This window comes from Pteropus vampyrus, unplaced genomic scaffold (assembly GCF_000151845.1).
Source record: "Pteropus vampyrus isolate Shadow unplaced genomic scaffold, Pvam_2.0 Scaffold11, whole genome shotgun sequence".
Classification (NCBI taxonomy): domain Eukaryota; kingdom Metazoa; phylum Chordata; class Mammalia; order Chiroptera; family Pteropodidae; genus Pteropus; species Pteropus vampyrus.
In genome coordinates, this window is record NW_011888792.1 from 13,281,791 (window position 1) to 13,299,533 (window position 17,743).

General features: G+C 33.7%; 1 protein-coding gene across 1 annotated transcript in view; it reads right to left on the reverse strand.

The window, feature by feature from the left end:
- The window catches only part of ELL2 (elongation factor for RNA polymerase II 2), a 67,648-nt gene that overhangs the window by 39,313 nt on the left and 10,592 nt on the right, over nucleotides 1-17,743 (reverse strand). The window contains exon 2 of the mRNA XM_011378326.2: nucleotides 12,348-12,395. Within this exon, the coding sequence (XP_011376628.1) occupies nucleotides 12,348-12,395 (48 nt within the window). The remainder of the gene's footprint in view (nucleotides 1-12,347; nucleotides 12,396-17,743) is intronic.

Sequence of the window (17,743 nt, forward strand, 5' to 3'; positions counted from 1 at the left end):
GGTTAGGATGGCAGAGGGAGGAGCAACTGGGTGACAGTAACTTTCATTGATAACAATAAAGTTATCAATAACATTAAAAGCATTCATACCTTTCACCTTAGTAATTCCACATCTAGTAATCTAACCTGAAGAAATAATTAGAAATGGAAATAAAGATTTACATACAAGATGTGCTTCATATCATTACTGTTATTGAGAAACTAAGTAATAGTTGGCTAAATGCTAGTGTATCTATAAAATGAAATGTTAGGTAGCTATTTAAAAGTAATTTTTTCCATTTAATGACAGAAAAATTCTTATATGTTAAATGGAAAAAGGCTATTTAAAAAGCAGTAAATACATTGTGACTGCAATTTAAAAAACGTATATGACTATGAAAAAAAACCTAGAAAAAATCCAACACTGTTTTTCACTGTTAGGGACATTTATTATTCATCTTTATCCTTGTAAGTACTTTTTATAATTCTCAAATGTACATCAATTTGTTTTTCTATTAGAATAAAAATATAATATACTTTTTAAAAAACAATCAGAATTTAAGTTATCACCATGACACTGCCCTTCATGACTTAATCACCTTAAATATTCTTGGGGAAAAAATGTATTTTTTTACAGAATCAGAAATTGTGAAATACTATAAGACTATCCAAAATTAATCTTGATTCATAAATATCTTGTTTTCCAAGTTCTCTGAGGAAGGAACAGAACACTATCTTCTTTAAAAAACAAAACGAACAGCAAACATCTCTAGTACAAAGTTTTTCTGTCTAGCCAAGTACAAAACTCTTAAACATCTGTAGAAATAGAACACTCAAGTACCTTCCCTCCTTCGTAATCCATGAAGACTGATTAAGAGAAAACTAAAAGTCATTCAAATTAGTCCTGAGAAAGAATTTCTTAGAGTTGATTAGTATACTATTAATACATTTATTAATATGGCTATGTCTTATATTCTCACTCTAAAATAAGATAGTCCCAATATAACTGAGTGATTATTAAATACTCTAAGCTTTACAAGTATCATAAAAATCTGCCCTTTTCCTATGGCTGTTTAAGTACCAACCCACTGATACTGTGGGCCCGATTTAGTTCTCCTTAATCAGTTCTCTATTACATTCTGAGTTTTATTACCTGAAGTTCCCTAAGAACCTTATCTTTTAAATAAAATTTAACTGACTACTACTTTCCATTCCCATAATCTACCCATTCGAGACCCAACCCATCTCCAGGACACTTCATACCGCTGCTCCAAAATGTCAACTGTTAACTCAAAAAGAAAAGTGGACTCCTATGCCAATGATAACACCAGTAACTCTGCCTGTACCTTCCTTCCACTTGGGAGAAAGATCACAGATGGGGAGAAACCTCTCTTTCTGCACTGATACATGACAAAGCAACTCTATCAGTAGCTGACTAGCAAGATATTTAGCTAGTGTCTTGCTGTAGATAATTTCTCAGTATCTGTCTTCTCCATTTTCCTTTTCAAACTGTTTTTAAAACCTTGGCTATTTAGCCTTTCTCCTAGATTCTTCACATATTTAAACTTGGCATCTCAAAACATTTCTTTTATGTGATTAGAACAATTAGGAAACATAAATTAACATATGTATATGTTAATTTATACATATATATACAGACATATATATGTATAAATTAACATATACATATGTTAATTTGTATAAATTATATGTATAAATTAACATATACATAAGTCAGCTCAGGCTGACTTCCAAAACTATGTCAAATAAGAGTGGCAAGAGTAGGCATCCTTGTCTTGTGCCTGATCTTAGAGGACAGGCTTGTAGCTTTTCACTGTTAAATATGTTAGCTGTGGGCTTGTCATATATATGGCCTTTATTATGTTGAGGAACACTCTCTCTATATCTTGTTGAGAGTTTTTATCATAAATGGATGCTGAATTTTGTCAAATCCTTTTTCTGCATCTTTTGAGATACGATTTTTACTCTTCATTTTGTTAATGTATATCACACTAATTTGTGGATGTTAGAAACAATCTTGTATTTCTGGAATAAATCTCACTTTATCATGATGTATGATCTTTTAATGTTGAATTTGGTTTGCTGATATTTTGTTGAAGATTTTTGCATCTCTGTTCATCACAGACATTAGCTTATAATTTTTTCTTGTGGCATCCTTGTCTGGTTGTAGTATCAGAGTAATAAAATGAGTTTGGAAGAATTCAAGCCTCTTGTACTTCTTGGAAGGTTTTAAGAAGGACTGATATTCTTTGAATGGTAGACTTCACTAGTGAAGTCATTTGGCTGTGAACTTTTATTTGTTGGGAAGTTTTTGATTACTGATTCAATCTTGATAAGTTGTATATTTCTAAGAATTTATCCATTTCTTCTAGTTCATCCAATTTGTTAGCATACAATTGTTCACAGTAGTCTCTTATGGTCCTTTGTATTTCTGTTGATATCAGCTGGAACATGTCTTTCATTTCTGATTTTATTTGAGTCTTCTCTCTTTTTTTCTTAGTGAGTCTAGCTAAATAAAGGTTTATCAATTTTTTCATTTCAAAGAACCAGCTCTTGGTTTCATTGATCTTTTCTATTGTCTTTTTAGTCTCTATTTCATTTATTTCTGCTCTAAGCTTTGTTATTTTCTTCCTCCTATTAATTTTATTTAGGCTTAGTTTGATCTTCGTTCCTTCAGGTGTAAAGTTAGGTTGTTTATTTAAGATATTTTTTGTTTCTTGAGGTAGGCATTTATCGCTACTAATTTCTCTCTTAGAACTTCTTCTGTATCCCATAAATTTTGGTATGTTGTATTTACATTTTCATTTGTATCTGATAAGGGGCTAATATCCAAAATACATAAACTCATATACCTCTATAGCATAAAAACCTAATTTAAAAATAGCCATAGGATCTGAATAGACATTTTTCTGAAGGCATACAGATGGCCAACTGGTACATGAAAAAATGTTCTACATCATTAATCACCAGGGATATTAAAATCAAAAACACAATGAGATATCATCTCACATTTGTTAGAATGGCTATTGACAAAAAGACAAGAAATAACAAATTTTGGTAAGGATGTAGAGAAAAGGATATCCTTATGCACTGTTGGTGAAAATGTAAATTGGTGCAGCCACTATTGATAACAGAATGGAGATTCCTCAAAAAATTCAAAATATAACTACCATATGATTCATCATTTCCACTTCTGGGTATTATTCAAAGGAAATCAAAACACTGCTTCAGAAATCTGTACCCTTGTGTTCACTGCGGCATTTATAACAATAGCCAAGATATGGAAACAACCTAAGTAAGTGTCCATTGATGGATGAACAGATAAAGGAATTGTGGTGTGGACAATTGCTGGTGTGGACCTCAAAGACATTATTATGCTAAGTGAAATAAAGTCAGACAAGTAAAGATAAATACCATATGATCTTTCATATGGAATCTTTATGTCTATATCTATACCTATATCTATATTTATATATATATCATTCCCATCAGTTTATAAACATTTTGCTATTTCTTCCACTTTAAAATAAATTTTCTCTTCACTCTACCCTCCCACTATTAAGCCAGTGATTTTCAAAAGTTATTTCTGAACCTACCACCTTAATGAAGAAAATCTTATAAGTTTAGTTTTTAACCTGGTATGCTTGGATTATCTGTAGATACCGGCAAATTTTTCTCCACTTATTATTCATAGCTTTTATTCCCTTTCCTTTATATAACATTACTGAGCATTCTTGGAACAATGTCAAATTATAGAGATAAGTGGGTATGTGTATTCTATTGCTAACATTAATAAGGATATTTCTATTGTTCTAGTACTAAGTATGGTTTGGCAAAGATACTTTTCATTATGTTAAGGAAAAATACTTTCTATTACCTACTTAACCTAAAGTTTTAATCCAGATTTAATATTGAAAGGCATTTTTAGCAAATGCCCTTTTGGTATCTACTGAAATATGTTCTGGTTTTTCTCATTTATCCCACAAAGATGACAGATTATATTTAAAGTTAATCACAATGACAACAAACTTTAATTTGTGTAATATTTGTTTCTACAAAATAAATACAGCTTGATAGTTATTAAACTTGATGACATAATGAACAGCTGTGAACTCGTCGCCCAACGTAATAGAACATTTGCAATAATATATCTATCTGCTCCTTTCTTATCCCTCTTCCTTCCTTTTTCTACCAGAGGTAACAACTATTCTAACTTTTGCAAATTCTTAAAAACAACATTGAGAAAATTGATAAAATTCTTAAAAACAACTTCTGTTTTTAAGAATTTTATCATGTTTATATACCTATACAACATATTGTTTGATTCTGCCTGTTATTAAACTTTTAAAAAATGGTGTCTTCTACCCACTGAGTTTTCACTGTCATGTTGTACAGAGCTCTAAATCACTGCCTTTCATTGTTGTGTACTTTTCCACTGAATCAATATACGAGTTTATCTATTAGCCTGCCATTGTTCTCAATTAGTGTGAACAAAATTTGTCAAAGGGAGCTTCAAATTCCCTGTCAGTAATAAAAGTACCAACACTCAAAAGTATTCACAAGTAAACCAGTATTCTTGACAATTAAAAAAAACACAATCTTTAAACATATACAGCTCTATACCCGAATTCCATCTGTAAATACACCCATTTTGCTTCTCACTATTGAACTTTCAAGTATAATTAAATCCTATAAAATGTCCTTTGGAGTTCCTTCTTGAAAATCTTTTTGTTCCAAATTCCCAAAATGCCAATGCCTCCTGGATAGCTCCAACTTGATAGAGCGAAGTGCAATGTATTATCTGAGCACCTCATGTACAGCATGTCCCAAAACAAACACACCCGGTATCTCTTGCCTCGATCTGTTCTTTCCTCTATTTCTGATCTTGAATAATGGCCTCAACATCCAACTAAATGCTCATAATAAATATGGAGCCATACTTAGCTCTTCCCTTCTCATATATAAAGAATAACTAAGTCAAGGCAGCTACTGAATAAGCATGTTAAAATGTAAATCTGACCATATGACTCCTTGGCTAAAAATTTTTAAATAGATGATAATCGTCTGCAGTGTTTTTTTAGATCGTAGATTCTGACTCATTATAAGGTCATGACATTTATTTAGTAGATTGTAACAAAGATCCTTTTAAAATGAAATAAAATAGAAAATATTAGAGTATATGGATGAGGGCTAAATTTTGTGCTGTGAAACTCTTAGCTATATGGATGTGTACACCTATATGTGTAAAGAGTCACAGTGTAAAATGTTTTTTCTTACTGAATTGTTTCTAGTGTGTTTGAAAGCATCTACTGCACAGGTCTCTTTTAGAAAATGATGAAATTTATGAACCTTCTCCTGAGAAAAGAATATACATATACCTATATATATGATATTCTTATCATATTCTTTATTATAGTGAACCCAGATTTCCAGACCTCATCATAGACCCTCCAGGAAGATTTTATAGATAAGAAACACTGATCTCCAAGGTGAAATTCGAATTCCTTAAGAAGGTGAGAACATTTGCCACACCTGAACTATAGGCCTTAAAAGCATTTTCTTCTTTTCTGCCAAACCCTGGTGGTAATCCTTCACACCTCAGCTCAAACATTAGCTCTTCTGAGAGCTTCCTGACCAGCTTTTTTCCCCTTGCTAGTAGTTGGAGAGGTGCTCAAAAATGTTTATGTGAATGTGAGAATAAATAAAATGCTCATTGAACATTTATTATATGCAGGTAGATCATTGTTGTAAAGAGAACAGGCAGCCTCTGGAAGCAGATGTTTAGATTTGAGTGTATGCTTCTTCACTTACTAATTGTGTGAACTGCAACAAGTAATTTAACTTCAGAGTCATGGTCTACACATCAGTAAAATGCAAGTATCTGCTTTAGAGCAGCAGTCTCCAACCTTTTTGGCACCAGGGACCAGTGCTCCAATGAGAATCTAATGCCTGATGATCTGAGGTGGAGCTGAGGCAGTGACATTAGGAGTGGCTGCAAATACAAATGAAGCTTTGCTTGCTCACTGCTGCTCACTTAATACTGTGCAGCCTGGTTCCTAACAGGCCACAGGACCGGAACCAGTCCACAGCCTGGAGGTTGGGGACCCCTGCTTTAGATCATTCCTATGAGGATTAAATGAGAATAATATATGAAAAGTGCTTAATATAGGGTTCTTAGCATGTAATATTTAACAAATCTTGGCTGTAATTATTGAAAAATAATTGAAATCTATATATGAAATAATAGATAATTGTGCATTTATGCTAAATATAGTACAAATTATAAGACCAATTAGAGTTTTGAAAATTCTTAGCCTGATAAGGGGAACTTCATTAGCCTTAAAGCAAGACTCTGAGTGGGCTAATCAAGTCTTTAAGTCAGTAAAACTCTTCTTGTTAAACTTATTTTCAAAACAAATTCCTTTTATAAGTTAAGGTTTTTAGCCTGAAAACAAACGTGAGAACATTTTAATTTCATACTCTTGTTCCTCCCAGTTTAAATCACAATTCAAGAATGGTTATAAAAATATATCTTCCCTGTAAATTCTCCAGATTATCTAACATACTGAGCTAACAAGCAAGCTGGTCTACAGTGAGGTCAGGAATAAAACTTTGAAAAGATTGTATTTAGATAAAATCTTACTTCAGGACGTAGGAATTCTCTAAAGATTTCCACTGCATTGCTGTAGTTTACTGAATCTAAGATGCCAGCAATTAATTGTAAGACTGTTCCTGATTTTATGTACCACTGAATAATATGAAATGCTGACAAACTATGACACAATACTAAGATGCCACTGATAATGAGATGCATTCCAATTTCAAAGACGTTCGATGTTAAAAAGAAAATACACCTTGGAATCAAGGACATATAGCATTTTTTCGCGTGTTAGATATTTTTTAAAATAAGATATGGGGCTTGGACATAGTCTGCTAAGTTGTTTTTTCTGCTTTAAATTTTGACTTTTCTTTTTAAGAAAGCTGTTATAGCTCATCTTCTATCCTAAGAACAGGGCCTTACATATAGTAAGAGGTCAAAAGATATTTAAATAATGCTCACAGTTCAAATTTAGGGGTGGTTTATGTATAAGAACCACAGGTGTTACAGAATGATAAAAGACTATTTTCCAAGTTTAAATAAGTGAGTGCTATTAAAGTGACAATGTCTGTAACATAGATGACTCAATTTCACAAGTTTCAGTTTTGGGTGGGAAACAAAAAAGCAAAGCCATCAGTGGTAGATTTTACTAACAAATAGATGTCAGTTGGGAACAAGAGCTGGTATTTCAAGCTCCTATTTACCTCTATCTATACATTGTCTATAGTGGTGCCTGGTACATGGTAAGTATACATAAATACTTACTGAATGAAAACAGTAAGCTTAACTCACAAAGAATGCAATTTATGGTATTTGTGGCAGCTTCAGATTTCAATCAAAGTTTCAATCACTGCTTTCCAAAATAACCAGTTTGGTGAAGGACAGAGCGGGACGGTTTTGCCTTCAACTCCTGCTCCTGATTCATGTTTTGAGAGGCTTGTCCTTGTGTAGGCCATACTGGCTGTCCTCAGCGAGTACTCTGAGTTTCCTCAGGCACCACGAAGACAGAGAGTCACCCTCCCATTCTCTACCATTCTGCACTCTTCCAGGGCAGGGAGTGGGCTGGCTCCCCTTTATGTCACTGGTGCCTGTAGTGAGTGGTACCTGGCCACAGTGTTAAGACACAGTGTGAATTTAGCTCATTGCTCTCCTTATATAGAAACCCTGCAGCTAGGTCTTATCCAGAAAGAAAAGGAGGGCAAACGTGTGTGACAACATAGAGAAGTTGGTCAATTTACAATAGCTTTGAACTATGATTCAATTATTATTTGTGATAAACATGAGTTTCCAGAATGTCAGCCCATTCTCTGGGCCAAATATGAGATTCTACATATATACTAGATTTTACATATATGTTATATATTATGTATTATACATAAAATCATAATCTTTGATATGTATTAAAGTTAAATATTTCTTTCAAATTAGATAATTTACTATTGTATTAATACCTTAGTAAATTAACATGTAGTTAAAGAATTATATAATTCAGTGCAAATATTAAAATGTTATCTGCACATGTCAACCACTGTATATTAAAAACATTAAAACAGAACTACCATTACAAAAAGATATAATTTTAACATCCTTCTAGTATTAATTACATTCAAAGCTGAGAGTATAAAGGTAGCTGTTAGTCAGCAACCTTTGAGCAGACTGACTAAACACAACTGTTGGCAAAACCAGTGCGCTAGCCAAACCAAAAACAGCAGGGAAAGCAGGCAGAGAGCAGGCATATCATCTAAGAAGGAATGGCAGTGTTGGGGATTTATTTTTATCTCTGCTGCTGTTTCAAGCTGATAGTTATCTTTGCTTCCCAGGAACCAAGTAGGTTAGAGAAGAGTAGTCTGCAGGAAGCATTTGCAGGTGGGCTGAAATTGCCTACTAATTTCAAATGCTGTATAATTCAGTTTTTCAGACCCAAACTTTTCCCCAGCTCCTATAAGAAAGTAAATAATTTAAAAATTTTTCTGAATGCTTTGCTAAGTTTGGAAGTTAAAAAAGAGAAGAAAAATCCAACCTCTGTTCTTTAGAGTTTAATGACTCTGCTTTAAGAGTTTTACAGCACTATTCAAGCCTTTAAAGTGCAGTTAAATGCTGATTAAATCTTCAGGTCACAGTACCATGTGAGAAGACATACATTTAAAACTTGTTTGGCTGGCTTTTCTCTGTTTATTCTTGGAAAAGTGTGTGTGATTCAGTATTTTACAGGAGACACTACATGATACTTTTAGAAAATATTTTCTATTTTCAGTCCTTTTCTTAAAAATAATTTCTAAATTATATATGCAAAACTAACTTCTATTTTCTAAAGCCTCTGAGATCGCTGAGTCTGAAGAAATTAAGTTACAAAGAATTTTGGAACAACATTCTCATAACAAATACTGAGTTAATACTGGGGGGTCTGGAATCTCATTTACTGTCACAAAGTTAACACTATTTCTCACTGCCAGGGGGGTGTCCGTGAGGCTGCAGGCAACTCCTCTGCAAGGCCACTACACACCAGCAGATGTAGCCTTTATTTGCTACAGAAAATCTTGCCATTACAGATTTTATGTGAATTATAAACATATCACACAACTACCTTTTTTGTGTATGTGTGTACATAAATTTCAATAGGCCTTCTGGAATTTTACATACCTATTACCAGGATATAATATTTTTTATCTACTGAAATCTTTGTTTAAAACGCTGATTCATACCAATCAGAAATACACACACATAAGCCTTATTCTCGCCAGTCCCCTGTTTCTATAGAAGTTCCCAGTGGAGGGTTCTGGATAAGTCCTACATTATTAATTCTTTTCTATTAGTCTGAATGTGTTTGTCAGACTCTGAGTGCTCTGGGGTGGAGCCCATGTCTTCTTACCCATTCCTGTATCTTTGCACACTAAGCACTTAGCAAAGTATTTGGCACTAGTAAGGGCTGAAACAATGTGCAATAAGAGATAGGCAGAATAAACCTATTAGCAAGGTATCTGTTTAAGTTTATTGTGAAAAATAATTATGTCAGTAGATAACTGCATAAGTAACAACTGCCACTACCTGAATATACTGAGCTAACTTGCTTTGAGCACCTCTCCTTTTAAAACTCTGAAGTAATGAGAACTTTCCCCCTGGTTTTGTGGAGACCTAGAGCATAGTCACAGCTCTGCCTCCATCAGCTGTGTGTCTTTGGCCAGGAAACTTTCAACACACATAAAAATACAGGGTTTAGTTTTTAAAATGTCACTGGAACACACTTTTTTGGTAAAATTTTCACCTGCCACATATTCAGTGTCCAGTTAAAATAATAAGAGACAGAACTATTTTGATTTGTATAAAGCTTACCTGACAATAAAGATGTAGCTTTTGGAAACCGGGTGCATTATACCAATACAGTCCTCTGAATGTTGTAACTTGAATACCTCAATATTGCAGCACATATGAATCAAACTAGCTACCTTTTCTGTTCAATTAGAATAGCCTATAGAAATGTATAATCCTAGGAAACTTTTAGTTATGAGTAGCCTAGTTTGGATTAAAACTCTGAGGATAATTGCTTGACCCATAGTCTTCAAAATCAACAAGGCATTTTTCGCTGATTTATGCAGCTTCTGATATTCGTGACTTTAGAAATCACAATTGACTATTTCTATTGATATTTCCTCTTCTTTCTGAATCCATAAAATGCCTTCAGTAACCATTTAATTTTCTGAGCACCCTCTTCCACTAAGAGAAAGGGGTGAGATGATTTGTGAAAGACACAATTTACATTTTTTATGCTAAAATGCTGCTACCCAACTGTGATGCTAAAAATCCAGGTATGTAATGATTCTTAGAATTTTTACTCTTTAACAGTATGCTGCTGTACTTTGTTTAATGCATTTATTTAGAAGAAAATTTTAACCTAAGAGAACATGTAAGCACAAAAGTAAATATGCTTAAAATCTAATCTGCCAAGACCCATATTCTGACCTTCTAAAGACATTACTGAGAGGAATAAAATCCTATAATTAGTACCAAGGAACAGCAAAACCATACAGTAGTTAGCATCGGAAAAACAGGATATAATTTTTACACTAAATATTCACTTTTAAAATATTTTAACAACACTTCAGTTACGCTTCAAATATGCCTACGTATGACATTAGCACGATAATTATTGTTTATTTTCAATCACATCTGATGTAAATTTGTTAGATTTGCCAAATCCTTTCTTGGAAAACTTGCGAAGTTTATGGAACACTGTTAAAAGATGACTAAATTTCTCATTAAAAGTATCTTCATCCAAAAAAAAGTATCTTTTGTGGGAAATTTAAATTTAAAACTTCTATTTTAAAATCCTAAACATTTTCCACATCGGAAGCTCTGTAAGCATACTTCTTCAGAGTTTCTGAAGCAATCAGTACAGGCAATGTTAAATTATCATGGCTCTTGAGAAAAACAGAGGAGCACTGTACAGAAGACCCTCACATTTGTGGCTCTGCATATTCCCTGTGGGCTGTGCCAACCTACTCTCTCCCCTGTAATGACTCTTTGTTTTTACTAAGTCCCAAAGGGCTGGTGAGAGCTTGGCAAAGAAAAGGGGGGAGGGGTGGATGGAATGCAGCTGCAGGCTCTGAAACAATGCTGAGTCCATATATTTTGTTCCCAGTTAGAATAATAAAAAGAAGAGTGTGGTAAGGGGGAGGGGGGGGAGGAGGTCAAGGAGACAAAACTCAGTGTAAGCAAGGTAAGGCAAGTATCCCATAGCTCTCAGTCAGCAGCCTCCTCCTCACCCACCCCTCCACCTTTTTTTCTACCAAATCAAATAACCATTAAAAAAAATAACTTAACCCAAATAAATGGGTTAAAATTCAATCTGTTAAAATTCAATCACCCATTAAAATTTAAACCTATCATTTATATTTAAGTCACTTTTATCAACCAAGGATGGAGTAGGAAGAGAGAATGGAGCTTGCAAAGATAAACTGGAGAAGCTTGGACACATGAGACAGGAAAGCTTGGGGGAACCAGGTAGGATAATTCAGAAAAGAATATCCAAGGTCTGAAAAATAAACTGCCTGCTTTGCAATGGTGCCTAGGGCTTGAGGTCAGCTTGATATGCCAGAGGAAACCATATTCTTCTTAAGACTGCTAAAAGCTGTATGTATCTGAATCAAGAGTTGAAAACTTGCACTTGTTAGTTCCTCCTTATTCAGTCTAACCTAGTGCCCCCTAAGAAAAATGTCCTTCACTTGCATTGTCCAGGCCTCCACGTCCCAGCTGGGGGAAAGACAGAGAGAATTAAGGGAAGAAGCAGCCCCCAAACAAAGTGACAGCTTCTAGTGAGGGAAAGCCCCTCCAAACCTTACTCTACTCTCCTAGGTCTTGCCCCTCTCCTCCCTGACAGCAAATATTTAATAGAAACAACAATCACATAACTTCCCCCAAATGAATAATTCCTTATTACTTAATTGTGGGAAATAAAACACACTCTCATAATACTTTGATGTATGTTATATTTCAATAAAAAGGTTAAAGATGCAATTACCCATGATTTGGGAAAACCTACTTTCAATAATAAACATATCTAATTATTTTTTAAAATAAATCAAGAAAAGAAAGTAATTCAAGGGTCTTAAAGTTGTCAGGAATTTACATTTAGTCACAAAAGTCACAAAATAAGTGACGTTATATTAGGAGGTACAAGTGAAAACAAATTTTAAGTTAAACATAATAGTGTGTAAGAAAAATAGATTTCTTGCTAAATCAATAAGAGTACTCACCCCTTGGAGCCCTTGGAACTGAATTGAAGGTCGAAAAGGAATTAAATTCTATTAAAAGAAACATAAGAAACAAACAAGTCAAACTTGGTTACTGTGACACAGAATTAAATGTTTAAACTTGAAATCTGTGCATTTGGTCAGTGCTATATCTGTGAAAATATCTTTTCATTATATACTTAGGTTTACATGTCATTTTATTAAGATGCCTTGATAAACAGTATCACACTGTTGACATTTCTTGTAATCACACAACCAAAGCTATTTTTTGGCAGCGTAGCTAATCTGGTTTTTGAAAATGACCGACATAATTTGGCAAAAAATTATTAGTATGCTAACTCAATTTTACATTGAAAAAACATACTCTTGTTTAGTTTCTTCATATGTTTTTGAAAAGGATGGCTAGAAGGAAGAGATAATTGGAACTCCGCAAAACTCTAAAAGGATGCTAGAAATGTAAAATTACAGAAATATTTTAAAATTTAAGCCCGATCCCATGTGATCTTGGAAGCTAAGCAGGGTCGGGCCTGGTTAGTACATGAATGGGAGGCCACCTAGGAATACCAGGTGCTGTAGGCGTTAAAAAAAAAAAAAAAAAAAAAGACATATAAAATTAAAGTATTTGAGAATAAACTGTGGTTTCCTTTTTTCACATCTTACCAAAGATTAGTTTTTAGTTGAGGGTCAAATGGGTTACCATTTTTCTCATAAGATTCTCACCAGGAGAATATAATTTCTAGAACAATGTTTTATAATGAGCTTTCATAGCTTTAATGTTTTATCATAGGGTTGTGTATTTAAAAGAAAAGCTGTAATTATAAATATCTACCATAGTCTCAGGTATGACTTCCTATATCCAAAGTCATTAGTATGTTTTTCTATGGAAACACCTTTCCAAATTGCTAACAGAAATTCATGGATAGCATTTAATAATAACACATCAGCCTGTAAACTATTCTTCACACCCTTATATCCAAATTCAATGCACAAAAATAGAAACAGTTGTTTTTGGTCTCTTCTCTATCTCCAGTAAAAATACAGAGTCAAGCAACCATGTGCCCCTCCCTTCAGCCACTGCACAGTACCTACTAATTCCAGTTACTTCTCAGAACTTCTCTGCAGATTTAAGTTTATTAATCAGGATTACAATAAGCTAAAGAGAAATAAGGAAAGAAGAACTTCTCTAAAAGATAGATCATCTGAATATAAAGTCATGTGGTAGCATTAACCATTCTATTATTATTTATATAAATGGATAAATCTTCCTCGAGAAAACATAATAGATACTATTATCATTGTTCTACCATCCTAAAATGATCATTTAACTTTAGACTTATCAGCAGAATCAAAGTAACAAATTCATTACTTGGTGTGGGAGGAGTGAGATTTTTAAAAAGTGAAGAAAAAAGGTTAATATTTGAAATTTTAAAATAATCTTTAGTAGTGATTTAATTCATGGTCTTTTAGGAAAAAACAAAACATAGATTAACTTTATCTTGAATTTCTGAGAGATAGAAAACCCCACCCAAACCTATCTTCCATAGCTAAACCTCTTTCTGCAGTAATGGGGACATGCTAGTACAAGCCCAGGGGAAGCCCTCAGGGAGGGCCTTTAACTCTTGCCTTTGACCTTGATACACTGGAGTCTCTTCTAATTTTTGTAATAAAAAAGTGAATTGCTCAAAGAAGTATTTCTGAGAAAGCAGCTCTTTCAGTCAAGTGTAAGAAAGATGGAGAGGCATGGATTGAGGCTAGGGAAAAGGATTAGAGATCAGCTCTAGGGGATGCTTTATTTAGAAATACTCTGGTGATAAAGGCCTAAATATTAGTGTGACTTCATTTGGAGCAAACGGGAATTGGTGGAACAAGCAAACATTCAAGGAAGAATAATAAAATGTGCTGAAAGCCTGAATATCAGGCATCAAAGAAAAACGAAGCAAAGGTGGCTCCAAGGCTCCCAATCACCATCTCTGGCCAGTCAGCCCCAGTCTCTTTCAAATTAAGCTCTTACTCTCTACTTTGAAAGCTCTTGGCCTATTTCAGGCCCCTATCAGTAAGCACCTAAAGGCCAATCCTTTCCTTCAGCTCCTTCCAAATATGGCTCGGCTCATCATTCAAATAGCTAGCAAAAGCTCTATCAGACAACACTCATATTACACAGCCTACAGTGAGTTCCATCAAAATAAAGCAAACTCCTTCACATAGAAAACAGACCCTCCATCTACAGGACCAACCAATTTCATCTTCCACTTCCTCCTAACTGTGGCTCAACCATGTCAATCTTTGTTTTAGAAACATTCTCCTCTCTATTTCTACCTCCTTTCTGTTCCTTCAACTTGGCATACCTTCCCAAACACATCTTGCCAATCCATGCTAATTGCTTATTTGACATTCAGGTTTAAGATTAATTTCCTTGGCTAGGCCTTCCTTTGGATAAATCAGGAACCAAAGATTCAATGTTTTTAAGGATCCAAGGCATGTAAATGTGAAAGACACCAGAGTATAAAGCAATAGGCAAGGGTGAGCACCAAGAGAATGAATGCTCAACCTAGAAAGAACTCAAATTTTAAAAAGTTAAACCGTTTTCAGGCCAAACAAGAAATGGCTGCCACCATTTAGCTAATTATGAACTATACTCACTTTGAGTTAACTCCTGTTAGCTGTTTTTCCAGATGCTTGGGTCTACGGTTCTATTACATTATGGGTGTATTTTTTCAAAGGTTGTCTTACTCCTAGTCACTATGATACAGAGAAGTCTGATGCATATTTAACTTATAAGTATTTATCCATGTTATGCTCAGCTAAAAAAAAAAAAGTATTATAAAATTATTTAGCCATGTTCTCTTTATATATGCAGTATATACTATACACATTCTATACTTTACAGATTACTATTCAGGGTTGCATAGACAAAACAGTACAACTATGTTTTACATCAATTTAGAAACTTTTAAGAGTAATTTTGACTTTATCCATTTTTTTTTTGCCTCATCACTTAAATTTAAATCCTAACCTCCTAAATGCTTACAGTTCTATCTGTATTGCTCAATTTCTCAAAATAAATGATAATTTTTTGTTTACACAGCTTCATAATGCACAGAGCATTTTTTACATCCACTGTCTCAAGTAAGCCTCCTAAAACCAGTCCTGGTTGGTAGGAAGACATCCTCATCCCCCCATTTCAAAGGGAGATAAATCTCCAGCAGGTAAAGTGTGTTGTTCAGGATCATCAAGCTAGTGGTTAGCAGAGTTAGACCTCAAATCCAGCCTTCTGAATCTCAAATATAGAACTCTTTCCTTCTCTTGTCTCTGTAGCAGTGCTGAACATTTAAAAGCACTTAAATGCTCATTCAGTTCTTCTGGCATTTTATTTCCAAGGAAAATCATTACAATTTCCATAGTTCAGTTTCTGATTTAAAAATAAGTTATTTCTTTATTTTACTTTAAGGACCATATATATAACAAAGAAACATATAAATACTTATGTTAGCATTTTTCATTTAAAAATAATAAAACCCTCATCTATGGAATAGTTGTGGGTGCTTATCTAAACAACTAAGATCACTTACTGAAAAATTCTTTTAAGATATCTGACAACCTAGAAAAGAACAATACTAAAACCTTAAATGCTTTATTGATTTTAATCCCAATTTTAGATAAGATATTACTAGGCTATAGTTATTGAATGTCTTAAAAAATGTAACAGGAGACAGCTAAAACTCTATACCATTTATTATGCATTATAAGCAAATGTCTCGAACATGTTAGTTTTTCATCTAAATGTTTTTAAGTGTAAGTTTAACTGCATAAACATGACCTAAATGCATTGTATACTTTTTAAATGCAATACAATTTTAAAAGATAATGGAATTATAGCTGGCAAATACGATAGGGCATGTTTTAAAATAATGTTTAATTTACTAAGTACATTCTCATTCAAATGAGTTTCAATAGGGTTTCAACTTTTGATTTTCTGCTTTAATTAAATATTTGCACCAAGCAGCTTTTTAAAAAATCAAGTAACTCTAGGGTTCATCCAGCCAAGAAACAATGCAGACTGGACTGACTAGGGAAACTCATTTTTACAAATGCTTCAATAACCTGATAAAGGTTATGTTTTGCAGTCAAAAGGCTCTGTGAAAATCTTAGTCCTTTCACTGTTTTTAGAGCTCCTTGAATTAACTCTCTATATCTCTTAGGAAATGTAGGGCATTCTTAAACATAGAATAAAAGTGTAGACGATACTAAAATGATCAAAGGTCTGCTTATACTCTTGACATCTGCCATTACGAGCTAATTCTACTGCAACAAAATTTGCTCCATGACCAAAGAAATCTATGTACATTATTTCCAGGAACTATTCTTTGCAATAGATCAGGAGTATAAAAGTAATATATAATTTACTACATAATCTTAATTTTACTGAGTAAATTTCTGACATGATTCTTTTAGGGTGGGAGACAAGGAGCAAGGCTCAGGTTTCTTTGGATTTGAATAAAAGAAAGTTATTTATCCTATAAAAGTTGTTATAACCACCTCGATTATTTACATGTTGTTTACTTATGTAAACAAATTATATCTATGGTTACTTTTACTCTATCAACCACACCGTTTTTGTGCATAAACAAATATAAACAGCATTCTGGAACTAGAAAAGAATGCTTTCTTTAAGAAGTAAATTACAGAGATTTTTCTAACTTTATTCTCTAAGGTTAGAGATGTACTTAAAACACACTTTCTGCTTCTCTTCTGAAGCCGTCATGAAACTCTGACTTAACTCAAAGTTAACTCTTGAATTATTCTTGAAGTACTAATTCAAGAATTCTTGAATTATTCAAAATCAACCAACAAGCTTTATTAAATACCTGATATTTATCTGTTATAAATTATGATATAGTGTCAAACAATTCCAAAGTCGAATATAATTTTGGAACTTCACCCAAACCAAAAAAGTTTGTATAAATGGTGATGGGTCAGGTGACTGCTATAGGTAGGATTGTTTTAAGAAACAATTATAGCTACCTAGTCACTATTTATTGAGTGCTTAAAATGCAACAGGCACTATAATCATTTTTACTACCACCTGTGGGGATGCTCAGAACACCGTTGTGGGGCAGATACTATTATTTCCACTTCTGAGGTAATCCTATGAATTACCTAATGTTTCATAGCTAAAAAGTGACCTGGGACTCAAATCCTGGTCTGTCTTGCTTTAAGAACTGTGTTCCTACCCACCATGTTATATAACTAGCCTCTCCTGCCCCCCTCCCAATATTTATATAAAGTGTGAAATATCCGAAAGCTAGAGAATTAAGAACTGACAAAAACTGAGAAATTTTGGGGGGATCACTTTTTTTTGGTTTTGTATTATAGTTTAAGGAAAATATCTGGCACTTGAA